Source organism: Saimiri boliviensis, chromosome 2 (assembly GCF_048565385.1).
Source record: "Saimiri boliviensis isolate mSaiBol1 chromosome 2, mSaiBol1.pri, whole genome shotgun sequence".
NCBI classification, from domain to species: Eukaryota; Metazoa; Chordata; class Mammalia; order Primates; family Cebidae; genus Saimiri; species Saimiri boliviensis.
The window spans coordinates 202,113,291-202,140,702 of NC_133450.1; the positions used below are offsets into that span (position 1 = coordinate 202,113,291).

At 45.7% G+C, this 27,412-nt stretch overlaps 1 protein-coding gene across 5 annotated transcripts in view; it reads right to left on the reverse strand.

Moving 5' to 3' along the window:
- Positions 1 to 2,035: 2,035 nt before the first annotated feature.
- EPB41L4B (erythrocyte membrane protein band 4.1 like 4B) overlaps positions 2,036 to 27,412 on the reverse strand; it is a 163,193-nt gene continuing 137,816 nt past the window's right edge. For 2 of the 5 annotated variants that reach the window (XM_074395140.1, XM_074395142.1), the window contains exons 22-27: positions 27,028 to 27,144; positions 25,349 to 25,426; positions 16,964 to 17,080; positions 14,235 to 14,303; positions 7,811 to 7,956; positions 2,036 to 5,937 (exon numbers count right to left, since the gene is read on the reverse strand). In XM_074395140.1, coding sequence (XP_074251241.1) covers positions 5,868 to 5,937; positions 7,811 to 7,956; positions 14,235 to 14,303; positions 16,964 to 17,080; positions 25,349 to 25,426; positions 27,028 to 27,144 — 597 coding nt within the window. In that variant the 3' untranslated portion in view covers positions 2,036 to 5,867. The remainder of the gene's footprint in view (positions 5,938 to 7,810; positions 7,957 to 14,234; positions 14,304 to 16,963; positions 17,081 to 25,348; positions 25,427 to 27,027; positions 27,145 to 27,412) is intronic. The other 3 variants (XM_074395143.1, XM_010335985.3, XM_039475092.2) reach the window with 3 other exon arrangements.

Consider the following 27,412-nt stretch of genomic DNA (forward strand, 5'->3'; position numbering starts at 1 on the left):
AAGATGGTGAAACCCCGTCTCTACTAATAATACAAAAATTATTTTGTATTATTAGTAGAATCCCCTTCCCTTCCCTTCCAACCCCCAACAGGTCCCAGTGTATGATGGGCGCCTGTAATCCCTGCTGCTCGGGAGGCTGAGGCAGAGAGAATCGCTTGAACCCAGGAGGCAGAGGTTGCAATGAGCCAAAATTGCACCAATGTACTCCAGCCTGGGAGACAGAGCGAGACTCTGTCTCAAGAAAAAAAAAAAAAAAAAAAAAAAAAAGGAATTCAGACTGCCTGATTTCCCATGATCAGTTATCTACATGATGCAATGAAGATCAGGGAAGATAATAGAGGTAAGGATCAATAGGGTTCAGTGCTATAAACGGCATGCACACATGTACACAATATTATGAAATGTTAGTATTCCAAAGGAAACTAGTGATCTTAACCTTTTATGGGCTCGTTGGCTGGGAGATAAGGGTAGTGCTGCTGAAATAGGGGAGACAAGCCAGGGGACTTAGAAGTTAGGTATTTGCTATTAGGTATCAGCTAACAGTGGGCTGTCCAATTGGAATTTAAACATATTAATCCTGATAACTGAATTGAGGTGTAATTCAGGAAAACCTTGGGCTTCACTAGATTCCCCAACATATCAGTTGTCACAAAAAACAGATCAGATTTATTGTCTGAAAAAAGTAAGATGAACTATAACTACTTGAAAAAATCAAAAGAGACTTCTTCACAAAAAGCATAGCTTGGCAATGCGTAACATTCTAAAAAAGCTAATCCAACAGATTGAAAATCTGTTAATCCTTCAAAAGAAAAAAAAAAACCTTAAAACTTTCTTAAAAATTGAAATTTCTTTCTTTTCTTCTCTTTCTGTTTACCAGGGAAGATATGGTGAACTTAAAGGTTTAGCCAGAAAAAGAAAGCATTAGGCTTTTGATATCAGCGTAGATTCTCTGGTGTGGGAATACAAGCTTTTACCTCTTGCTTTTTTATTCCCTTCATTTCTGTTACTGAAATTAACAATACTGGTGGCCAAACAGAACACAAATGAAAACCAGGCAATTCTTCTCCTGGCAAATTGATCTGATAGAAAAACACGTGGGGTTTTTATATTGTTTTTGTGGGGGAATGTTGGAGACGGTTTGCAACTGCAGCTTAAAATGAAGTTTGCAGGTAATCTGTGGATTTCAATTCTCTCTCTACTCATGTAGACTCACAGGGGGCCACAGATAGGCTTCACGGGTGATATGAGGACCTTGTGAAAGTACTGAATTGATGTTGTGATGTATGGATTTTTTTAGGGAGAAAACCCATAGCTTTTTTTTTTATGAATTTTTTTTCCATGTTCAAAGTTTTCTCTTTTTTTTTTAATTTCAAGTTCTGGGATACATGCGCAGAACATACAGGTCTGTTACATAGGTATCTATGTGCCATGGTGGTTTGCTGTACTTATCAACCTGTCATCCAGATTTTAAGCCCCACATACATTAGGTATTTGTCCTAATGCTCTCCCTCCCGTTCACTTCCCTTCCAACCCCCAACAGGCCCCAGTGTGTGATGTTCCCCTCTCTGTGTCCATGTATTTTCACTGTTCAACTCCTTCTTATGAGTGAGAACATGCGGTGTTTGGGAAAACTCATAGCTTTTATGGGTCACTCAAAGCCTTGTGCTTCTTCGGGGCCTAGCAACCTATTCAGCTGCTTCCATTTCATGAGATTCTCTCCCATCCACTCAAATTGCCTTTGGAGATGTTCTTACTTTTTGTGTTTCTTGACAAGATTTAAGCCCTGGAAAGACAGAGGCAGACCTATTCCAATGCTAAGGACATGCTCCCCTCTTAGTTATATCCTAGATTTGGAGAGACCCTCTGATCCTCACCAATGTGACTCTACTGGATAGCTAAGAAATATTGTAGTTTCCTCTACAGTGCACATTTTCTGGGGAGGGACTCTGCGTGAACATTCTGAGACCACTGGCTATACAAGAGCTGGCCACGCAAACAAAAACTTAGAGATGAACCAGATTTAAATTCATTTTCATTTAAAAGAAAGACAGCACCTTTATTTTCTCTCCTCCTCAAAGCCATTTCTCTGAAACAACATTTTTGTTATTAAAAACTCCCTCAAATCAGTGCCACATCTTGCTATCTGATAACAGATTTGCCCATGCTTCTGACTGTCTAGTATATATAATTTTTCACTTTGGATTTTGGAGGAAATAAAAGCTGTGATTGTGACAGTTCCTTACAAAGTTAAACATGGAGTTGCCATATGATCCAGCAATTCCAAGAGAATGTAAAACAGATGTTCACACAAAAACTTGGGCAAAAATGTTCATAACAATATTATTCATAATGGCCAAAAAGCAGAAGCAACCCTAATATCTATCAACTGATGACTGGGTAAGCCAAATATGGCATATCCAAATAATAACACATTATTCAGCCATAAAAAGGAGTGCAGTTCTGATACATGCTACAACATGGATGAATCTTGAAAACACTATGTTAAGTGAAAGAAGCCAATCACAAAAGAATACAGACTGTTGTATGATTTCGTTTATATGAAATTTCCAGAATAAGCAAATCCACAGACAGAAAGTAGATTAGTGGTTGCCAGGTGATGCCAGGGATTGGGTGGGGGCAGAATCAGTAGTGACTGCTAACAGATATGGGGTTTCCTTTTGGCATGATGAAAATGTTCTGGAATTCGGTAGTGGTATTGTTTGCACAACATTGTGAATGCAATAGAAATCACTGAATTGTACGCTTTAAAATAGTTACAGTGATGAATTTTATTTGAGTTTTTTTTTAATCTGTAATTTTTGAGATGGTGAAAGATAAATATGATATCAGAATATTCCTCTGCTATATTTCTGGGGAATATAAAATTCTGGGTGCATACAAGTGGGATTTTCTGAATGCCCTAGGATCCCAAACTCTTCAAACATAGAATTTCCTATGCAGTCTACAATCCACAAAGCTGTGGATCACAGGTTTCCCAGACTCCGTGCAGTAACCCCCCATGCCCACCAGGAATCTGCAGCCTGCAGTTTGGAGCCCTAGCTCTGGAATGACTCTGTCAGTAAGCTGATTGTTTCCCCTGGACATAAGGTGTGTGTTGTGTGCCCATATGGTGCTGTTGTTTTGGTTTAAAATATATAAAAAATGTGAAACGACTGTGCCAATTCATTTTCATCCCTGTGAATCCATCCAGCACAATTCCATCTTCTCAGTCACCATGCAAGCACCCATCATTCACTTAAATAGGCAAATAACCAGGATAACTGCTGAAACCATGGAATCCTCTTATTTTACTGGTTAGAGGTGAGCTGCCAAAGGTACTGGGTTTTCAAATACAGTAACAGCCAACTTGTTTGTGGTCAGACTTCCAGTGACATTAACCTTCATAAACCTCAAAGTCTGTGAACTCAGGGAGAAGCGGGGAAGAAGTAGGAAGCTCAGAGCCTCCTGGAAACACTGGCCAAAAAGCCCATGCATCCCTCCTTGGAAGCCAAGCAAACCTGACACATATGAAATACTGGCTTTCCTGGCTTCCCCAAGAAACCTTCAGCTTTGCCCTGGAGGTTTCCATCAGAGAGCAGGAGGTAAAGAGCAGAAGCCTCAGAAAGCAGGTTAGAAAAGGAAGAGGGTACTGGGTTGGCAAGAGGTGACAGCCCCATATTGTACGGGAACACATTTTGTATCGTGTGCACGAGATAAAGAACAGCTAAAGCTGTTTTAAAAGTATAGCCGGGGAACATGGGAGTAAAAGGCCCCAAACGCTACGATTGCCCCGGATAGCTCCACTGATAGAGCAGAGAGCAGTAAAAAACCATCAGTGAGAAGAGCATAATATCCTATAAAAGGCCAAGCCAAGCCCTACACATATTAATAGCTCTTGATGATATCACTGCACCGTACCAAGGTACAAAAGGGGCTGACGTTTATAACCATGACCATGACTCATCAAGGAAAGGTTAAATGCTCTCCAGTATACTCTGTTTACTAAGGCAGGGAACTGTGTCATACATTTTAGAAAGATTTCCCTCAAAAAAAAAATATTAAAATTGTAAAGATTCAGCACTTAAAGGGTTAGTCCTCAGTTATCTGAATATTCGCTTACATTCCTCATTTTACCACAATACTAGTAAATGAGGCATTACCTTTTTTTTATAGTCATTAGTATCAAATTATTGGCACCATTCAGTTTTAAGGAGAGGGACAGGAGAGCAAACTATACAATACAACATAAAAATACAGTTCTGATACAAATATATGAGATCAGTTCCTCTTAACAAGTGGTCCTAAGAAATGGATGAACATTTTACACACAAGGAAATACAACTAGTAAATCATCACATGGAAAACTGCTCAGCCTTGCTAGCAATTAATGAAATAAAACAACTCTTCAAGAACAACTATACATACCTATTATTAAACTAGCAAAAAATAAATAAAAATGGCAAAACCCAATACTGGCAGAGCTATTGGTAAATAGAAATGCTTATACATTGCTGGTGGCATCATAAATTGTAGAGGGAATTCAAGCATTCAGAGGGGGTGGGGAGGCTAAACTAGATGACCTTTAAGGTCCTTCCAACCCAAAGATTGGATCTTTCTAGAAAGCAATCTGGCTATATAAAACAAGAGCTATAAAATACTTCATGCTCTTTGACCTTGTAATCCCTCTTTGGAGATATTCCCAAGGGAATAATCCAAAAGAAGGAGCAGTTTTTTTTTTTTTACAGACATTCATAGCAGCACTATTTATAAGAGTGAAAAATTAGATATAACTCAAATATCTAATAATGGGGTGAAGTGAGAGTGAGGTTAACCATGTTACACAGATATAAAGACACTTAAATTGGTGAGAGTAGAATCTGTGTTGATAAGAGGAGCTGAGTGTTAGGCAGAGAAGTAAAACAAAAGAGAATGTATACAATAATCATAGCTAAGTAAAAATATGTGTATATTCCTTGAGAAGGCTAGGGAACTAATTTAGAGGGATATTTTGTGGTTGGGGATTCCTTTATTCCTGCAAAGTTGTTCAAGTGCATTAATAAAAATTTAAAAACACATTTCTTGAAACTATATAAAAAGAGCAAAATTTCTTCTGTTCAAGATTCTATCAATAGGTCATGAATCAATCAACTTTAGAAATAATTTTCCTTGATAGAACACCCAAATGAATCTTGATATTGAATCATCTTAACATTTTTAGACAATGTAAGCTATCATTTCCTACTTTGGGTTCAATGATAAATTCTATTATATCCAAAGAGTTTACAAGTTAAATTATATTTCAGATTAAGTTGAAGTATCTTCAGTCATGGTGATATGTAACTTTCTCTTTTTTAGTTCATCTGCTCGTGTCTGAATACAAATGAATGTTAAAGACTTTATAAGATCTGTGTATTTATCAGTGTAAATGAAAAACCAGCAATAAAGAATTATTCTCTCATTAAAAATGACTCTTTAACAAACAGTCAAAGCTTGGTGCAAGTTTCAATCATACAAAATCACATGGTTGAAATTGATAGTAAAGGATCCCGCATCATATTACCCCCTGTGGTTATTAACGGATACACACAGGTGCTTCTGAAAAGGAATCCCATTTTCCCATCTTTCTTTTCCTAGACTTATCAAATCCTGTCTCAACTACATAGAGTAATAGAAAAACTCTAATGCTTAGGAGACATAAAATAATTTTTCCCATAAAAGTCAAGCCAGAAATTGGCTTCACCTAACCATGGAGACCTGGGCGAACAAAGCACACATTTGTATGTTGTGCTAGAGTGAGCACACAAAGCCCGAAGAAAGAAGACGGACAGAAGGCACCATGCCATCTTCCAGGTGACAAGGGGAGAATTTCACAGTTCGGTCATCAACAGTCTTTTCATCATTTTCTCTCTCTCCAGTTCCTGCCGGAGTGTCTCTGCACTAAAAATTTAAAAAAAATTAAAACATTTTTTAAAAAGTGAGACAATCCCTCAAAAATTGCAGACACAGACATCTTCAGTATCATCTCCAGGTTCTTTACTGATCTCAGTGTTGGACTTCCCTTTTTAGACTCCTTGAGGACGCCTGACATTTGCTAGCATTACAGTGATCTGAAATTGGCTACTTACTGGTTTCTCAGTCCCACCAGGCTGAGAGTTCCTGACTGTATGTCATTCATCTCTAAGCCTCCAGAGCCTAGCACAGTATCTGGTGCATGAAAGCCACTCAGTAAAGTTTGCTGAATGAAGGAGATGCCCCAGGGTTAGATTCCTTTAAGTCACGCTTTAAATTGGTTTCATATGCATTTTCTCCCAGGCTTTAATTTGATGAATGTCTGAGGGAATGTTACAACAAATAATTTTTTTAAGACGATGTCTCACTTTGTCACCCAGGCTGGAGTACAGTGGCACCCTCTCAGCTCACCACAACCTCCACCTCCCAGATTCAAGTGATTCTCCTGCCTCAGCCTCCCAAGTAGCTGGACTACAGGGGTGTGCCACCATGCCCTGGCTAATTTTTTTTATTTTTTAGTAGAAACGGGGTTTCACCATATTGGACAAGCTGGTCTCGAACTCCTGACCTCATGATCCACCTGCCTTGGCCTCGCGATTATTATGTTATAATGAATAAAATTGAATGAAGTAAAATTGGCTGTTTTGAGAAGTTGCCTCTGTCATTTTGGACCTCAGGTCCAGTTGCATATCTATGGAACCTGCCTCCACTGGTCACACACACACACACACACACACACACACACACACGGTAAATACATATCTTTTCATTGTTGTTAGTTAGAGATGGGGTCTTGCTATGTTGCCCAGGTTGGACTTAAATTATTGGCCTCAACTGATCCTCCCACCTCTGCCTCCTGAGTAGCTGGGATGACAGGCACAAGCCACTACACCCAGCAAAATACACATGTTTAAAGGCATGAACCAAGTTTAATAATTTCATTCAGGGTAGAAATCAAAGTTTCTACTGTAGCCAACATGGCCCTACAAAGCCTGGCCATAACCTACAACTTTTTAGGCCTCCTCTAGTGCCATTCACTCTGCTCTGGCCATGCTGGTCTCTTAAACTTCCTTAACCATGCCAGCACGTGCTTCCTCAGGAGCCTTAGCACTGGCTAGTTCCTCTGCTCAGTACTCCTTCCAGATGTCTACAGCTTTCTCTGTAACCACTTTCAGGGCTCTGCTTAAATGCTACCTCATTGAGGCCATCCCGGAATACCTCATTGCCTTTCACAGTTTCATGTTCCTCCCTAACCCTTGTCAATATTATTGTCAGTATCTCACACACACACACACACACACACACACACACACACACACACACACAATTTGTCGTCTATCTCCTCTAACAGCCTACCCTTTGTAGATATTTCCTTTTTTTTTTGAGAGAAAGTCTCGCTCTGTTGCCCAGGCTGGAGTGCAGTGGTGCAGTCTCGGCACACTGCAACCTGCACCTCCCAGGTTCAAGTGATTCTCCTGCCTCAGCCTCCTGAGCAGCTGGGAATACAAGTGTGTACCACCATGCCTGAATAATTTTAGTAGAGATAGGGTTTCACCATGTTGGCCAGGCTGGTCTCGAACTCCTGGTCTCAAGCAATTCTCCCATCTCAGCCTCCCAAAGTTCTGGGATTATAGGTGTGAACCACTGTGCCTGGCCCCTTTGTAGATATTTCAATAAATACTTACAGAATAAATGAAAGAATGTAGGAAAAGGCTGTAGGTGTCACAAATACAAAGAACCTAGAGTCTCCCTGGTTTCCCTGTCGCCAGAATTACCAGTCGTACCTGCTGACCTGACTTACCTGGCTGCCAGGGAAACAGGTTTCCGGGTGGTGTAAATGGTCTGCACTGTGGAGACGGTCTCTGTCAAAGGCCTCAGGGTCGCTGCTGGGATCAGCGGGGAAGATGGGCCAGGACAGCACTGTAATTTACTGTCTCGGAAGTCTGCCTGGAGAAGAAATAGGGAAGAGGAGATCAATCTCAATTTGGGTTCCATTTTCACACTGTCAGTTGCTCACTAGGCCTTACTCTACAATTCCTGTTCTTTTTCACTACCAGCTAAAATTGATTGTCATTTTAAGTGATTTTACTTTGTGCCAGACACCATGCTAAGTACTTTCCACATATTAACTCTTGACAGCCCTTTAAGGTAGCAATCATATTTCCTCACATCTTGGACACCATCAGTTGTAAGATGCACCATTTTTGCATTTGCCACACGGAAAGAAACACGTAGTCATTTAAACTTTGTGATGCTCACTATCAAATTTTGTCATGCGCAGGAGTAAACATTCTGACATCAGGAAATGTTAAAAGGTAAGAAAAAGAAAATGTTTATTTTTAAACTGATTTTATGGGGAAAAGTGAGGCTCAGAGAGGTTAAATAATCTGCCCAAGGTCACACAGTAAGTGTTAAGAACAGTATTCAGAACCAGTGCTGGCTGACACCATAACTGTCATTTTTCATTACTGTTGCAGTGGTTCCCAAAGTATGGGCCCCAGACTAGCCACATCAGCATTATCTTAAAACTTGGTAAAAATGCAAATTCTCAGGCCTCAGGCCTCACTCAAGACCACTGAGACCCAAGAAAGTCTGGGAATGAAGTCCAGCAAAATGTGTTTCAACAAGACCTCCATATGATTCTTCTGGAGGAATTACAATAAAGTTTCAGAATTACTGGTCTAGAGTATACAGTCTCATTTGGAGAGGATAACATATTCTTGTCATTTTCATTACATAACAAACTATACTCATTACTTTTATATAGAAAGCTTAGAAGATATATAAAAGTAGATCAGGCCCGATGTGGTGGCTTACGCCTGTAATCCCAACACTTTGGGAGGCCAAGGTGAGTGGATCACCTGAAGTCAGGAGTTCAAGATCAGCCTGGCCAACATGGTGAAACCACAGCTCTACTAAAAAGACAAAAAATCAGCCAGGCATGGTGGCACATGCCTGTAATCCCAGTTAATCAAGAGTCTGAAGCAGGAGAATCACTTGAATCTGGGGGCGAAGTTGCAGTGAGCTGAGATGGTGTCACTGCACTCCAGCGTGAGGGATAGAGTGCGACTCTGTCTCAAAAAAGAAAAGTAGATCAATGAAGAAATTCCATAATTCCTTATTGCTGTCTTCAGTATATTTCCTCATAGTATTATTCTTTCTTGCTTGCTTTCTTTACTTGAGACAGGATCTCATTCTGCTGCCCAGGCTGGAGTGCAGTGGCACAATGAGAGCTCACTGCAGCCTCAACCTCCTGGGCTCCGGTGATCCTTCTGCCTAAGCATCTCAAGTAGCTGTGACTGCAGGTGCGTGCCATGCCTGGAAATTTTTAAATCTTTCATAGAAACAGAATCTCACTGTGTTGCCCAGGCTGGTCTCAAACTCCTGGCCTCAAGTGATCCTCCCACTTTGGCCTCCCAAAGTGCAGGGATTTTAGGAGTGAGCCACTATGCTCGGCCATCATAGTATTTTTTCAATGCAATCATTTTTGCTTTTTTTATATTTTTGATAATACCAGCTATATATTTTATAACTAGATTTCTCATCCTAGTTCTTGGCCCCGAACGTGGAGAAATTTATTACATGGCTTTCTAAAGAAGATGTTCTGATCATCAAATGAGCAGGATCTTCTTTTTTTTTTTTTTTTGAGTTGGAGTTTCACTCTGTTGCCCATGCTGGAGTGCCACAATCTCCAAATCTCAGCTCACTGCAAACTCCACCTCCCAGGGTCAAGACATTCTCCTGCCTTAGCCTCCTGAGTGGCTGGGGTTATGGGTGCCCACCATGCCCAGCAAATTTTTGCTTTTTTTTTTTTTTTTGAGATGGAATCTTGCTCTGTCACCAGGCTGGAGTGCAGTGGTGGCATCTCGGCTCACTGCAATCTCCGCCTCCCAGGTTCAAGTGATTCCCCTGCCTCAGCCTCCCGAGTAGCTGGGATTACAAGCGCATACCACCACACCCAGCTAATTTTTTGTATTTTAGTAGAGATGGGGTTTCACCACATTGGCCAGGATGGTCTCGATCTCCTCATCTCAGGTAATCCACCTGCCACAACCTCTTAAAGTGCTGGGATTACAGGCACGAGCCACTGAGCCTGGCCTTTGATGCCATGATTTATTCTTTCTGGGAAAAAAAGGCAAATTTGCCCTGATGATGCAAAGGCAATAGTGAGTAAACAGGGCAGGGCCTTGGCATGAATTGAGGTAGGGACACCAAACTGTACTAGCAGTCATTGGTCTTCACTGCCATATACTTCAAGTGAAAAATAAAAAAGCCAGCTTCACTAAAGAATGACCTTGTAAAAGTAGCAAAAAAATTACTTATATTAATAAATCTCAACCCTAAGAATCCATCTTTTTTACATTCATTGAATGAGGAAATAAATGAGTGAATGAACAAGCTTTCACTGGAACAAACCAGGTAACAGATGAACAGAGCCATGTTAGAAAGAAGCATGCGGAGCAGAAATCTGGGCAGAGCCAGGTAGGGGTCTCCCCCGAGATGGACCAATGTACTCGGCTGAGTATCAGTAGAGACCCAGTTAATAGGCCTGAATACAAAGTAGAAACTGGCTTCAGGATCAAGCAAGGGCCTAGCTGTTGAAACCGAGCTCCATCAATGCTCGATCACCTGCCAGACCAGCTTTGTGCAGAGCTCCCCAGAGCTGCTAAACTCACAATGTCACTGTGGCCAGGATAGGTCTGGAGGCCTGTGGAGAGGCCAAACCTGCAGCAGGTTCAAGTGTCATGATCTTGGCAGGAAGGAGATGAGAACACGACATACGGGGATGGGAGAACTGCGACGCTGAAGCCCATGAGTTTGGCTTCTGTTACCATCCAGCTGTCATTGCCTCCCTGATCATTGTCTCGAGTCTAGTCCTCTCTCCTGAGTTACAGACTTGGATATCTGACCACCCATTCATTGTGCCCATCTGGATGTTTCAAAGGCATTTCTAATTCATCATGGTCAAAGGCAAACTCATCTCTCCCAACTGAGTCTTTTTCCAAGTTTCCTAATCCCAATGAATGGAACCACTGTCCATCCACATTCTGCAAATCAGAAATCTGGGAACTCTTTCCCCTTCCTCCCCCTTCCTCCCCTTTCCTTCCCCTTCCTCCCCCTCCCTTCCCCTTCCTCCCCCTCCCTTCCCCTTCCTTCCTCCCTCCTTCCCTCCCTCCTTCCTTCCTTCCTTCCTTCCTTCCTTCCGTCCTTCCTTCTTGATGAAGTCTGTCGCCCAGGCTAGAGTACAGTGGTGTGATCTTGGCTCACTGGAACCTCTGCCTTCTGAGTTTAAGTGATGCCCCTGCCTCAGACTCCTGAGTAGCTGAGACTACAGGCATGCGCCACCATGTCCATTTAGTTTTTTATATTTTGAGTAGAGATGGGGTTTCACTGTGTTAGTTAGGATGGTCTCTATCTCTTGACCTCAGGAGATCTACCCACCTCAGCCTCCCAAAGTGCTGGGATTACAGGGGTGAGCCACTGCGTCCGGCTCTCTGGGAACCATTTCTGACCCTCTTTCTGCCTCATCTAATCCTATATCTTACCGGCCTCCTAAATATCTTCCCTGTCTATACGCTTCTCTCCACTTCCACCAGCAAAACCACTCCAGGTCAAGCTATCTGTTCTCTCTTTCTTAAACGGCTATCCTGCATTTCCAGGCGACTGTCCTGAATCCACTCTGCCTGGAAGCCACCGTCTTCCCACTGCGATCACAGGGATCCCTTCCAAGTACATCTGCCCTGTCACTTCCCTGCTCAAAGTCCCTCAAAGTTTTCCCTTTGCCCTTAGGATGGAGATCAGAACCCCTACTGTGGACTACAAGGCCAACATGGTCATGTCCCTCCAGTTTTGACACCACCTACATCCCCTTCCTCCTCTCACCCCCAGCCGCCCTTGCTTCCTGCATCCCAGTCCCACTGGCCTGCTTTTCAGTCCTTTGAATGTGTGATGACCCCGCCTGCTCTAGGACTCTGGCTCATGCTGTTCCCTCTGCCTGCTCCAGCTGCCTTCAAGCCACTCTTGCTCAGTTCTTAAAAGTCCCAGCGTGGTTTCTTCCATTGGCTTCCTGCTCCATCTTGGCCCCCAGCTTTTGGGAAGGGCTTCCCTGAGTGTCTCACAGCACTTCCAAGGCTGGGCAGAAGGCCAGAGTGCCCCACTATGGCCAACTGAGGGAGGTGGAGCCGGAGCTTCCAGCTGGGGAGCTGTGTCCAGCAAGACTGCAGGGAGCCAGGATGAGTGTCAAGGCAATAGCATCTAACATCCTGGCAGAGCCCCATGTCTCTGCCCTCTCATTCTTAAAAGTCAGATGCTGGAAGCAGCTCATGACCCTAGAAATGGACTGTTCTAGGAACCTGTTTTTCTCTCTGCCTGCCATGCTGGACACCTTCCCACCTCTGCTCAGCCTCTGAAACTTGAATCAGCCACTGCTCTGTGCCTCCCTATGTGGCTGAAGCCATGTGAGGCAGTGGTCATCATCCATCTCATAAGACTGCACTTAGAACTACTCTTAGCCACCCACAGCCCACCTCACAGATCCTCCAAACAGTACAGAAATCCTTTGGAGGGAGCTTCAGGGATCATAGAAATTACAAGCTCCAGTTCCTGGAGGAGGATAGAGTGAGAGGAAGGAGGACGGGAACCCCAGATTCCTCACTTCTGTGCCACCTAATTGCTCATTATACAGCGAGTTTCTGCAGAAACTTTAATTTAAAGAATGAGTTGAGCCCTGAAAAGAAGCATGAACATTATCAAACTCTCTCATTTTGCAGATGAGGAAACTACAGCATTTAAACATTTGGCAGAATATTTTTTTTTTTAAATGGAGACAGGGTCTCACTCTGTTGCCCAGGCTGGAGTACAGTGGTGCAATCATGGATCACTGCAGCCTCCACCTCCTAGACTCTCCAGAGATCCTCCTGCCTCAGCTTCCTGGGTAGCTGGGACTTATTTATTATTATAAATTTATTATTATATGTATCCCACTGTTTATTATTAAATTAATAATACATTTAATAAATAATAAATGTAATAATAAATCAGCAGCTAATTTATTATTATTATTTTGTAGAGACAGGGTCTCTCTATGCTGCCCAGGCTGATCTCGACCTCCTGGTCTCAAGCGATCCTCCCACCTCAGCTTCCTAAAGTGCTGGGATTAAAGGCATGAGCCACTGTGCCCAGCCTTGGCAGACAAACAAGCTGCCCAGAAACACCCAGAGAGGTGGTGACAGGAAGTCTGTTGTCAGGAATTACCTGTTGGTGTTCATCACACCACCCTGCCTCTCCAGCCTTGAGAAACAACTGTCATAACTGACATGTGTGGGATGTTTTGTGGTTGCTAAAGCACTTTCAAATTCTCGGCCCTTTTTGATCCTTGCCTCAACAGGATATGAGGAGGATATTCTTATTACCACTTTCACCTTAAGTAAGAAGATGGGGCAGGCATGGTGGCTCATGCCTCTAATCCCAGCACTTTAGGAGGTCGAGGTGGATGGATCACCTGAGGTCAGGAGTTTAAAACCAGCCTGGCCAACATGGTGAAACCCTGTCTCTACTAAAAACAAAAATGAGACAGGCTAGATGGCAGGCGCCTGTAATCCCAGCTGCTCAGGAGGCCGCGGCAGGAGAAATGCTTGAACCCAGGAGGCAGAGGTTGCAGTGAGCTGAGATCGTGCCACTGCACTCCAGCCTGGGTGACAGAGTGAAAATCCATCTAAAAAAAAAAAAAGAAAGAAAGAAAGAAAAACATGTGTGGCTGAACCTCAAACACATAATGCTAAGTAAAAAAGACCAGTCATAAAACGAAACATGTTATATGATTGCATTTAGATGAAATATCCAGACTAGGTAAATCCATAGACACAAAATGTAGACTGGTGGTTGCCAGGGGATAGGAATAAGGGGAAGATGAGGAGGAACTGTTTAATGGGTGTGGGGTTTTTGGAGAATGCAATAAAAATGTATTGGACCTAAACAGAAGTGGTCATTGCACAACGCTGTGCATGTACCGTCACTGAATTGTCACTTGAAAATGGTTAATTTTAAGTCAATCTCACACCAATAAAATAAAGAGGCAGACTGTAAATCCAAGCTTCTTCCCAACCTCATGGAGTTCAACGGTGATCAAAAGCAGCGACTGAGCTTGCTGTCTGGCATCCTACAGAAAAGCACACTACATGGGAACAAGGTTTGAAAATGCGCATCTGTTTTCTGGATCTACTTACAGTAAACTGTGGCCCTGTGGTGAAAGTATCAGGAAACGGGTTCATTGTATCAGCCGGGAATGTTTTTATCTTCAAGAGAGAGAAAGAAAAGGGGGTTACCTTCAGATTAGAAAACAGAGTTTTACAATCTTTAGCAGAGCACCTTTAAAATGGAACTGAAGGATTCAGGGGTGCATCCACAGAGCCTTCATCACTCGTGTAAGGACACACATAAAGGGTCCCTCAGTGGACTGGTGGTTGTATCTGTGCCTGGCGTTGGACTGCAGGGCGGGGCCCTGTGGGGATGACAGCCTTGGTCTCGTGTTCTGCGAGCCCCTCCACACTTGCTCCTCCCTGGAGCTGCCTTCAGCGGGATCTGCTTGGGCCTTTCAGGCCTGACTCCTAAGAAGCCACAATCCAGGTGGATAATGAGGGAGTCAGAACTGCCTGGGGTGGCTTCTGAGGACTTCATAGCTGTGGGAATGGCCTAGAGGCTGCTGAGAGGTCACACGGTATCTTAACAGCTGGCAGGGTACAAGGAGGCTGGGCTGATTAAGCCAGAAAGTATTCACTGTCTAATCACTTCAATTACTGAACTCCCTGTATGCTTTAGCCAATAGAGGGAGCCCTCAGGGAAACCCATGGAAGCATGGGAGAATCCTGCCCCACGGCCCTTGGGAACAGCAGGCTTGATGCACAAAGATGCCCAGTGCTGGGAGTACCTGCAGGACGGAGCTAGTCTGAACAAGGTCAGATGAACAGCTGATCAGATAGTGGTGGCCAAAAGGACTTGACTTCTGTGTCTTTCTCTTTGGTCATTTTGTCTTTGGCCTCCTGGAGGCCTTGGGAAATGGGAAGGCTTATTTTTTCAAGGCAGCCTAGGGTATGTCATGAGGCCCGGGGGCCTGATGACTCTGGCTCTAGCTTTGCGTATGATTCCTGGGGCACAGAAACCGTCTGCACACCTGCTGGTGAAGGCATACCATACCACCCGCCAGCAGAGGGCTGAGGCAAGACACCAACTGTCCAGGGCCAGCCGGAGTTCTTGCCTGTGGACTCTGGGATAGCCACTCGATGCTCTTGAGTGGCCCCAGTGGGAGGGTGAGGCAGGGATTAGTAAGAACACATTAGCTGAGACCCAAATTGGCCAAGCATTTCCGAATGGGTGAAGCAGGTCTCCTCCTTCTGGGGATGACAATATCCTTGCCATGCATACCAAGATATCCAGCCCAAGTCTGCTCCCCTTCCCACAAATCTCTCCAGTCCCTTTACACATCTCAAAATTGACAGAATAGGCCTCAAACTGCCTTTTAGCTCAGGTGAAAGAAAGACTCTTGGGTGACGTCTTGAGGTACATTCTCCTCTCTTTGCCTGTTGGGTCAGCAAGGTGCCCTGAGACCAACATCCTAGTGGAAAGTAATAGATAAGACTCTCAGACAGACCATCATGAAGCAGAGCGAGAAAGTGGTTTGTTTATTTATTTATTTATTTATTTATTTATTTACTTTGAGATGGAGTCTCACTCTGTCACCCAGGCTGGAGCGCAGTGGCGCAATCTCAGCTCACTGCAACCTCCGCCTCCCAGGTTTAAGCGATTCTCTTGCCTCAGCCTTCCAAGTAGCTGGGATCACAGGCGCACACTACAAAAAGTGCCCAGCTAATTTTTGTATTTTTAGTAGAGTTGGGGTTTCACATGTTAGCCAGGCTGGACTCAAACTCCTGACCTCTGGTGATCCGCCTGCCTCAGCCTCCCAAAGTGCTAGGATTACAGGTGTGAGCCACCGTGCCTGGCCGGAAAGCGATTTATTATTGCTATTAAATAGGTGAAAGTTAGCCACCTCAAAGAATTATTTTATGTCTGCTGTAAATAAGAAAAATATATTTCAACAATGGTATCCTGTGTTGCTAAGGCTGTGGTAACAAGCATAGTCACTCTCTTCTGATGGCACTATCTGTTAGCACAACCACTTTAGAAAGAGGGCAAAAGCCAAACGCACAATATTTCATCCAGCATGGTCTAGCCTAAGAAAATAAAATTCCTGATGCAAAAAGCTACACGTGTTCTCCCGAATAGTGACAAACTGGGAACAAAGCGCACATCCCGCAGTAAAGGATGTGTTCGGGAAATGGCAGACCTTTCGCTGGATGGAATACAGTCATATAATGTGGTAACAAGAACAAGATAGAAACAACACGGTAGATTAAGTGAAAAGAGAAAAACAAGAGAGGATATGGTTGTTAGGATTTAACTACGTAAAATTACGAATGATATGAATAAATGGAAGGAAATATGTAAAAACTCACAAAAAACGCTAAATTGGGATGACAGGTGATTCACATTGTTAGGTAGCACTCCTATTATATCATTAGCTTGATAAACAGCAGAAGAAGACACGTTTCAAAAGGTTTTATTTTCAATAGAAATGCAACTTAAGAGTCCATCTGGTGAGTACCAAAGCATCTACTCCTCTCTGGTGAAAGCATCTATGCTCATCAAAATTCTAGGAAAACAAACTCTTCTTGATTCCTGAGACCTAGAGGCGAAGGGGGCACCCACAGCTGCACACTCCAATCTGACCAGGACCAGCTGGACTCCGAATCCTCCATCCATCTGGAGTGAGAGCACCTGTCAGTGGGCGCTTCCCGAGATCTGAGGCTTCTGCATGCCCACCCAGGCTTCCACCTCGCCTGGTGGCTCCTGCCCACCTCACCTCTCCTGGCCAGGCCCCTCTCCCTGCCAGGGTACCTACCAGCCTTGTTTTGATTGGAGGGTACATGCAAACTCCAGTGGTCTCTTCCTTCATGGGGAGAGAGAGTGGAGGAGAACAGCGAGAGTGGGCACAGTGGGGGTTGCTGGCGGGCTCTGCCTGCTCACGAGGAGAGGAAAGAAGGGGAGGAGGAGGTGGCGAGAGAGGGGGAGGAGGAAGAGGAGATAGGGGAGGGGAAAGGAGAGAAAGATAGCACAGTGCAAGACGGATCTGGCAACTGCAGACTGTTCTCAAGCCAGCCTCACCCACAGCCTACTTCCAGCCTCTGGCCAACTGGCTTCTGGTCCCACCCTCCTCCCTCCTCTCTCAGCCTTCTTTTCTCCTTTCTTTCATATGTCTTCTCCATCATCTGAGCAGAGGACACACCAAGACCCCATTCCCAGGCCTGGTAGGTAGAGGCTGTCTCCTATGCCAACTGCACAGGACAGGTAGTGGCTTCTCCGCACATGGTTGAGGGTTCTGAAGCATTGCCCAGGCCAAGCCAGAAGGAGAGCCAGGATGAATTAGTGATGTGAGCCATGGAGGAATATGAGGCGTGGGCACACACTTGAAGCATTTGCCTTCCATGCTTGGTGCCCTCCTGCACTCTGTTGAACACGGGCACACATCGTGGTATGTAAGTGAATGGATGTCTAAGGAAGTCACTGGGAAAGAAATATTTCATGGGGAGGAACATATAGCTGATTTTTTTTTTTTTTTCTGAGATGAAGTCTCTCTCTATTGCCCAGGTTGGAGTGCAGTGACACAGTCTCAGCTTACTACAACCTTTGCCTCTTGGGTTCAAATGATTCCCCTGCCTCAGCCCCCACAAGTAGGTGGGACTACAGGCCCACCATCACGCCCGGCTAATTTTTGTATTTTTAATGGAGATGGGGTTTCACCATGTTGCCCAGGCTGGTCTTAAACTCCTGACCTCAAGTGATCTGCTCACCTTGGCCTCCAAAAGTGTTGGGATTACAGGTATAAGCCACCACACCCATTTTTTTTTTTTTTTTTTTAAGAGACAGGGTCTTGCTCTGTCACCCAGTCTGGAGTGCAGTGGTGTGATCATAGCTCACGGCAGCCTCAAACTCCTGGGCTCAAGCGATCCTCCTGCCTCAGCCTCTTGAGTAGCTAGGACTACAGACATGTGCCACTATGCCTGGCTAATATTTTAATTTTTCTTTTTTGTAGAGGTGAGGGCTCACTATGTTGCCCAGGCTGGTCTTGAACTCCTGGCCTCAAGACATCCCCCACTTCCTCGACCTCCCAAAGTATTTGGATTACAGGCATGATCCATTGTGCCCAGCTGTACCGTATACTTCAGGATTTCTATGTCTTGGCTCTTTGTTATCTGTGTTCAGAAAACAAACTGATCCCGACCCCATGACAAGATGTATGCGCCCAGCCGTGGCATCTCGTACTGGCGCTGGGACACCCTGCTACTTAGCTGGAAAATACCAAACATTGTGAGAAAAGTGCCACATCCTTTGGGATACACAGGGTTCTCCACCTTATCCTTGAATAGCACCATGCGCCCAGCAGAGGTTCAACAGTACTGCTGAGAATGAGGTTGGTGGACAGAGGACGCTTGATGTTAGGAGAGGGAACCACGGACAGGGTTATTTTGAGTTTTAGGGAGGGACCATTTGCTCCAGAGAACAAATATACACATCTTTTAGCTCAAGAGAGTTTCCTTAAATAGTTGATATCATCCTGCTGTGAAGAATAAAATACAGCCGCTGGGTAAGTTTCACGGAAAAATGATCAAGAAAATTGCTGTCCTCTTTTCCTTCTCCAAAGTGATCTAACTCTGACCTCTTCACAATTGTGCAGTTCTGGACAATTTCCAAAGGCTTTTTACAACTATTATCTCACAATGGTCTTCACGATGGCCTGTTTTACTATTCAAATTTGGAAGGTGAAGAAATTGCATTTGCAAAGGTTCATTTTGTTGACTGTTTCTAAATCCATTTTTTAAAGTGAATCCATCTGAGTCACCTGCAGTTAACTTTTACCAGACTACTTAAAACCCTCCTGCTGCTTCTCTGTGGACCCCAGGGCATATCCTGCAGAAAACTGTCTCCCCTCTGCCCTCGGGATCAGTTCCCACCACTGCCCCACCGCATCCATGCTCCAACCAGAACCAATGACATCAGGGACCCCAGACTACGGGGTCTTTTCTCCTCTGATGACAGCAGGCATGCAATGTGTATTTATTGAAGAAAATGAAAGCTGGAACAAATGACTGAGAAACATGGCCACACTGCCTAGAAGCCAAAATGTGTCCTGGCCATGGGGGTCCCAACTGAAGAACATAATGAACGCCTTATGGCTTTGCCCAGCATTTGACTTTTATAGTAAAGAAGTGTTGACCCACTGCACAAGTATTTCTGACCTTTCTTAAATACGCATCTGATTGGATTGAAACAAAAGAACATCCTGGGGTTCCCACACTCTGGACTGTTGGTGAGAAGGAAGTAAGCTAACAACACATGGAATGGAAGGCTATTTTGAAATACCACTTAATTTTTTTCACCTAGTATTTCCTTTCTTCCTTGGGGCTTTTCTACAGGTAAGCAGCTACATTCTTCTATACCTGCTTGGCTTTTGAGTTCAACGTCTGACTCTCGGGGAGACAGCAAGATTCTCAGCATAGACAAATGATGATGAAATGTGTAAGGCTTCTAAGAGATGGCTAGTTTGGGCACTGGAGAGAAAATTCAGAGGGAAGAGGAGCGTAGACATTGGTGAGTGCGGAGCAAAGGAGCCCTGTGCAACTTTCTCCCTGCACTGAGGCTGGGAAGCAGGGATTGAAAAGCAGCAAGAACCAACCCCCTAAGGTAGAGCTGAGGAGACGGCAGGCCCCAGGACAGGATGGCCCCAGAACAGAATTTTGTCCAACAGGCAGACAGTCACACATCCTGGCAGGACGGTGATCTCAACCTGCCCAAAACAGCCACGAAAGAAGTAAGGAGCGGCCCAAATGTATCATCGAACAGATGACATCATGACTATGTAGATTTTTTTCCACCTCCCTGTGCCCTGGGGAACACAGATAAAACCACAGAAGGGGCACCCTAATTTGATTTGATGAGATTCTGCTTCAGCCCTGCTGGTAGAATTCAGTTCAAAATAAAAGTAAGTTATTGCACCAGATAGAAACTGACTCCTCACATCCACCCCAGAGCCTATTCCCATACCCTTCACAGCCTTCCTCTGGCCAGAGCCCTGTCCTCCCTGACACATGAACTCTTGACTAACACGTCATGGTCCAGAAGGGATCTGGGTGCTAACTGGCTCTGATTTGCAGTTGGGTGAGCGGTTCATGAAGCCTAGGGATCAGAGAGGGACAGGCCTCAAGGAGAAAAAGCCAAGAACAGAGAACACATAGGTGTCCATGGTCTGTGTCACCCGGGGAGGGAAGTCAGCATGGCAGACTTGACGTAGGGGGTGCAAGACTCCGCATTCTGGGGTCAACATCACTAACGCATCAGTGTGACCTCTCCCAACTCCCCTCGCTCAATCAACGCCAGTGCCCCCATGCACCTGCTCACGTTCACGCCCTAAAGAAAATACCAAATGGAGAACAGGTGTTGTCTCGGCTCACTTGCCTCCTTCCCTTCTCTCCCACATGCTCCACCTCTCGCAACCCAGGCAGAAACTCAGATCTGATGACGAACTCTGAGGCAGAATCGGAAATGGAAAGACATGAAGCTGTGAAGGTTCTAAGGCTTAAGACTGCTAAATTGAGCTACCTAATAAAAGAGCTGGGGATTAGAGCAGAAAAGGTTTGGGAAAAGGAGCAGGAGAAAGCTACAAAAGCAAAGTTAGAAAGAGTGTTGTGTGTGTGTGTGTGTGTGTGTGTGCAAAGTTTGAGAATGAAAGTTCCTGGAGTCAGGCAGGAATGTAAGAGAATAAAGGAAAAGGCAAAAAGAGATTCAAGATGTGTTACAGGAGGTGTTAATTTAATATTCTTTAATGATTTCTTGAGAGACGCCTGTTCCAGATTGAACCTTTTTGTTGCTCTTGGTTTGCTGGACTGTGCCTCTCTGAAAACCACTCCACACAGAGACTGGCCACAAGAATCAAGAGTGATAAGAGTGATAACAGTTACGCTATTTTTTTTTTAATTTTAATTTTTTGGAGACGGAGTTTCATTCTAGTCACCCAGGGTGGAGTGCAGTGACGCGATCTCGGCTCACTGCAACCTCCGCCTCCTGGGTTCAAGCGATTCTCCTGCCTCAGCCTCAGTCTCCTGGGGGATTACAGGCACCTGCCACCACTGTGCCCCGCTAATTTTGTATTATTAGTAGAGATGCGGATTTCACCATGTTGGTCAGGCTGATCTTGAACTCCTGACCTCAGGTGATCCACCCACCTAGGTCTCCCAAAGCGCTAGGATTACAGGTATGAGCCACTGAGTGAGCCTGGCTTTGTTTTTGAGATGGACTCTCACCTTGTTGCCTAGGCTGGAGTGCAGTGGTGCTACCTTAGCTCACTGCAACCTCCACCTTCCGGGTTCAAGTGATTCTCCTACCTGAGCCTCCTGAGTAGCTGGGACTATAGGCGCATACTATCACGCCTGGCTAGCGTTACGCTAGTTCTGACAGTGTCTTGGTGGCACGTTGTTGAAGAAGGCAAGATCTCCAGTTCCCTGTTGGCCCAGCACTGGGCCTAGGGACCGGGATGGTGGTGGGACCTCAGGAGTCTCAGCCAGTAGGAGGCAGGGGGCTAGAGACAGGCTGTCAGCTTGGGAAATGACTGCATGAAAAAAGTATTCACCCAGGAGGGGTAATTCACTGCCCATGTGATGAGTAGCACTCGGGAAGTTCTGATATTTATACCTGTCAAGTGCTGCTTCCTCTTCAGCAGGAAATGCTGATGGGAAGGCTCAGAGAGAGCGGCTGGAGGTGAAGCGTGCAGGACTGCTGGCAAAATAACCACAGCTCCTCCAGGCTGAGTCTCTTAGACCAAGGCACCTGCGCACCTCCCATCCTCATGCTCCATTCAGCAACACCGAGGACCAAACCTGGGCTGACAGCTTGGAGATGGTCCCAGGGATATCCTACAGCCCAGGCGAAGGCCAGGGCATCTGACCCGCTTTGAGAGAGGGGACTTGCTAACAGAGAAAGAGAGCGACATAGCCTGGCTTGGGCCATCTGACACTGGAATGGCAGCCCAGCATCTAGATTCAAGAACTGGCTTTGACACACACTTGCTGTGTGCTCTAGGACGAGCGTCTGCCCCTGTCTGAGCTTGGTTTTCCCATCTGTGTGTGAAGGAATAGAGAAGAAGGTCCCAAGGCATTGTTCCAGCTGATAGGCCAGATAGTTGAGGAAGCCCTGGTCACAAATCAGGCATGGGGGTTGCTCTCGCCTCCCTCTACTTCTGGCTCCTTCCTCCCATGGATAAGGAAGCCCCTGTGTAGCCCTCAGCCACAGTGTCCAAGACATGGACTTGTGGAGGTAGGCCTGGTCCCCTAAAATAGAGACCTCCCCATCACCCTACCAATAGGTGGGAAGGCTGCTGCTTACATTTCTGATGCTGGGGGAAGGAGACAGAGGGAAGAGGACCAAAGGGAGAAGCAGACTGCTGGAGTCTCCTCTTCCCCTCTGGGACCCTTTGGCACTCACGGAAACAGGATTCTGGAACAAAGTAAGAACAAGGCCCATGGTACCAAGGAAAGCCCAAAATGGAGGGAGCTCTTGCCAAAAAGCCAGATGCCCAGGACACCTCCTCCCTGAGGCCTGCATATACGCACTCATGCCTCAAAGGATGCTTTATTCCGAGGACACACAGTCACTGCAAACTTCAGCTGTGAAGTGGTGGTTGTATCTCAGTTGTCCCATGCCTTTGCAGTGAAAACAGGCCTACAACTGTTTCATAGCTAAGTCAGAGGTACCCTGAGATATGACCAGCATGTCTCAGGGAGAGGGAATGAGCTTCCTGTTACTGAAAGGGTCAAGCGGAGGCTGGACAGTCATTTGGCAGGCATTCGCCCCTCAGATCACGGCATCTCTGATTCCCTGCCAGGTGCTGCTTCCTTTCTAATCTCAGCTTGTTAGGTTCAAACAAAGAAAGGACCATTTAAATTTATAAGTAATTAAATCTACAAGCTGGCCTGCAACATGATGATCTCTAAGGGAATCTCATCACGCTTGTCAAAGCCACCATGTATGTTTTTGGAAACTGACCCTGATGCTCAGACCTGCCAGGTCCTTTAATCTGTCCATGCTGCGATTTCTACATAGACTGTCTTGGTCCACTTTCTTCACTCCTATTTATACTGTAAAACCCCAGCACCCCAGGGTCCCCAGCCAGGGTTAGTCACTGAGTCCCACAGCAGCAGCAGTTCACATGAACTCTACAGAAGTCATTGCAGCGTGTTTCAGCAGCCTGGAAGTTGCCCACAAGTCTAACTCCAAGAGTTATCTTCCTCCACTGGCTCCTATTTTTGCCAGACACGTTTTTCTCAATGTGACTCTTGGAACTTAGTCTTCTCCTCCTTTTACCTTCATAGGACCTCGAGTTACATCCTAGGCGTTCTCGGATCCCTTTGGGGAACGCTGCCTTTCAGCCAGGCTGTGCTCAGACTGCTGCTTGGGCTTCCATCTCCCACAAGAAGGCCTTCCTGGGACGTCAGGCCTCCGTTGGGATGCTCAGCTGGGACACTGACGTAGCACCAGGCCCAGGCCACCTAACCTGCTGTCCCTTCTTCCACGCTCCTTGTTCATCTTTCCCAGTCTCAGTTGTGCTTGAAATGAAGCCCTTCTTCCAGGAATTGCTTTTTTCCTAAGTGGCAAGTCCCTAAAGAAGAGACCAGATGGAGCCCAACAGGACGCACAGTGCACCAGAGAGGAGCAAGGACACCTGGGTCCCGGCTCCAGCTTTGCCCCACACGATGACCCCCTAACTGGGACTCACATTCCCATCTACCAAAGTGATGTGTGAAGGCCCTCTGTTTCTGGGTTCCCCTACTTGAAAGGCAGGGGAGAAGGGCCCTTCCATCTGTGAACAATCTTGGCAAATCGTCTAACAAGAAGGCCATGAATAACTCTGCTACGTTTACTGGAACACAGCAGGGGGTAACTCTGAAGGTTCCCAGAGCAGGGGTCACCCATGGTCAGCTATCAGCTGTTTATCCAAGACTGCTGCCTGAAAGCTCTTAGACTGTCCCAACTCTCCAGATGAGGAAGACAGGTGTACACGTGATTTCCGCGTGCCAGCTGACAAGGAATGGTGATCATTCCTAAAGCCTGGCAGCGCTTTGCCCCATTTGTCCTCTCTTGAAACCTTCCAGGATCCTCCCCATCCACCCCCCTCCTCCTCCAGCAAGCTGTCCCTGAATGCCTCCCACTTCTGGCTTCTCCCTGAGCATCTTCTGTGTGGCTCTCACATCACTGGTAGCCGCTCGTCAACCTCACTTCCCCTGCCGCCTTAGCTGCCCTCTCCGCCCCAAAAGCCTAGCACTCAGCTGGGCACACAGTCGACTCTCAGGAGACATTTTTTGACTTGGCTGGAAATCTGACTCCCAGTCCATGTTTGTGGATTGTGATTCAAGCTCAAGTATACTCAGGTATTAGGCTGAGCTCAGAGAAAGGCATATCCAAATGTGCCTGGGTCATCTCATACTGGGAATAATTCCTTGCACATTTCTGTGCTGCTTTCTATTCCCGGAGGACTCTCTCTCTTGTGATCCTTACAGCACTCCTATGAGGCAGACAGGGCAAACAGTGACATCCTTCTTTTCTAGAAGTTGGGGCAGTGACTGGCCAATGACAAGGATCTTGTCATTGGACAAGGGGAGTCATTGGACAAGGTGACTATCCAATGACAAGGACCTTAAAAAGGGGAACAGACACTGGAGCCAGGTTTGGCCTCTGTGACTTGTGATTTGGTGTTCTGTCCCCTCAAAAGGGTTTCTCACCTAAGGAGAGACCCGTATGCAGAGGATGGAAGATGGTGGGTGGTACGAGGGACCTGGAAAGCTGGGATGTGGCCTCAAGCCAGTGCTTCAGACCAGATGGATTGTTGGAAGCAACAGCAAGAGATTCTCCACGGGTGGGCATGTAGGGTGTGGTCCAGGAAGCCAAGAAGCCGAGATCAAAGCACTGACGAGCCCTATAACACTTGAAGTGCAGTAGAAAGGCACATTAGGCCTCCCACAACTACCCTCGGAGCAAAGGGAGCACTCCTTCCTCCCTTAAGGTCTCTAGAGGTGGAGGGACCCACAGTGCCTGACCCCTGGATGAAAGCTGATCCCTGAGCCTCCAACAAGAGGAAGAGGCTCCTCCACAGCAATGCCCACCTCTGTCCATCCGTCCCACTGCCAAGATGTTTCTATGGTCTGTGGCTTTTCTGGTTTTAGCAAAATAGGAAGTTTACCAGAGGAGTGGCTTCTGTGAAATCCATCAGAAGATCACCTGGCTCCAAGGTAAAGGCACCTCCTCGGTCAGAGGGGCTCTAGGAAGACAGACAAAAACACTCCTGGTTAGAGACTGCACTGCATTGAGGATGAAGGTCACCAGAAAAGACAGAGGTTCCCAGCCTCTCCTCTACACTGATCTCATTAGCGTGACAATCCCCTTGTATTTCCCCAGCCAAGCGTGCACAAAATGTGGAGACTGAACCCCAGTATTTTTCTGCATACTTCGTAAGTAGAAGTAGGCAGCGGGTGAGGAACTGTCCCTTTCAGAGCTGCAGGCAGCTTCTCTTAAGTACTCTTAGAGCTCTTTAACTGGTCTTTTGGAGAAAAACCTTTAAAGAGGCCTCCAAATATATAAAGAGAGAGCAAAGATTTTGTCCTAGATTAAGAGGATCAAATCCAGGGTCCTCCAGGAGCTAAACCAATCTGCGCACTAAGAGCAATGGTCTTTATGGCAGGTGATGGCACGTGGAATGTTATGTTGTTTGCTTTTGGAAAACAGTTTGTCCTTCTGCTCTGGGGTCTTAGCTGCATGTATAGCCTCGAGATCTTTAAAAGGAGAAAAAATAAGACCCATCAATGTGGGGCAAGCCAGGCCCCAAGGAGAGAGATGGCCAGGAGAGGGAGCCCTATGGCCTTTGGTAGGATGCCACTTTCGTCCTGTCCATGCCACCCCAACTCTCATCTGTTTTGCCAATGTTTCTTTCAGCCTGGTTTTAACCACAGCGTGGGTTATGCGGTAGAAGCCTGAGTCCACACTTGAGACAAAGCTGTACAGGGGTCTCCACAGAGTGGAGGATAATCCAGCCTCAGACGCAAGGAGGTGAGCTATAGAAATGCAGAGATCCTTGGTCTTGGCCAGCTGCTGGCTGAGGGCTCCAGCCAGGTGTCTGTGCAGAACACTAAGCAGTGATATTTCCAGAGACACCCAGGGAAGGGACCAGGTGGAAGACTGGCCTTGGTTATGCAGGAGGTGGGCCTGGACCATTATCCTTTAGCTGTTACCAGGAACTGTGATTCCGGAAGCTGCAAAAGCCTCAGGCATTCAGTTTGCATGAGTACTTTAACATCCACTGAACCTGATGTCAGCCAGGGCAAGATAGCAGATCTTACTCTCATTTTTAGGAGGAAGAAACTGAGGCTTGAAGAAATAAGGGTTTTGGAAATGACTGATGTGGCTTATGAATGGAAGAGCTGGGAACAGCCTCTGGAGCTCCACTCTTGCCTTCAGAGCACCTGCCTGATGCCTGCACATTTTCTCCGTGTAGTTGCACGGACCACTGCAACCTCTGACTTGTATCCACTTGGACAGCAATAGGTTCAACTGTATTTGGAGCAATTGCAACAGAGTGATCGTAGCCAGAGGTCTCTCAAAGAAAACCAAGGGAAACATCTTGTGTAAAGCCTTTGTCATCGCTCATTCACATCTCAGGCAATTTCCTGAAATTTCAAACCAGCAAATGGAATAATATTTCCTATTTTCAGCTGGGTGTGGTGGCTCACACCTGTAATCCCAGCACTTTGGGAGGCTGAGGTGGGTGGATCATGAGGTCAGAAGTTCGAGACTAGCTTGGCCAACATGGTGAAACCCCCGTCTCTACTATAAATACAAAAGTTATCCGGGTGTAGTGGCACGCACCTGTAGTCCCAGTGACTTGTGGGGCTGAGGCAGAGGAATCACTTGAACCCAGGAGGCAGAGACTGCAGTGAGCTGAGATCGTGATACTGCACTCCAGCCTGGCCACAGAGTGAGACTCTGTCTCAAAAAAAAAAAAAAAAAAAAATCCTATTTTCAAACTAACACCAGCTATCTGACATAAGGAAAGGAATGGGGACATTTCTATGATTTTGCTCCTCCAAACTGTTCACTATGGTTGGAAGGAATGATTTCTATCTATCTTTACAGTGGACTAATAGTTTATGATAGAGATGAGATTCTAAATCAAAACTGCCCTCAACAATCTCTTACAATGCAATTAAAGCACAATGAACTGATTTTATATTTCACTCAGTCTCTTGCAAAT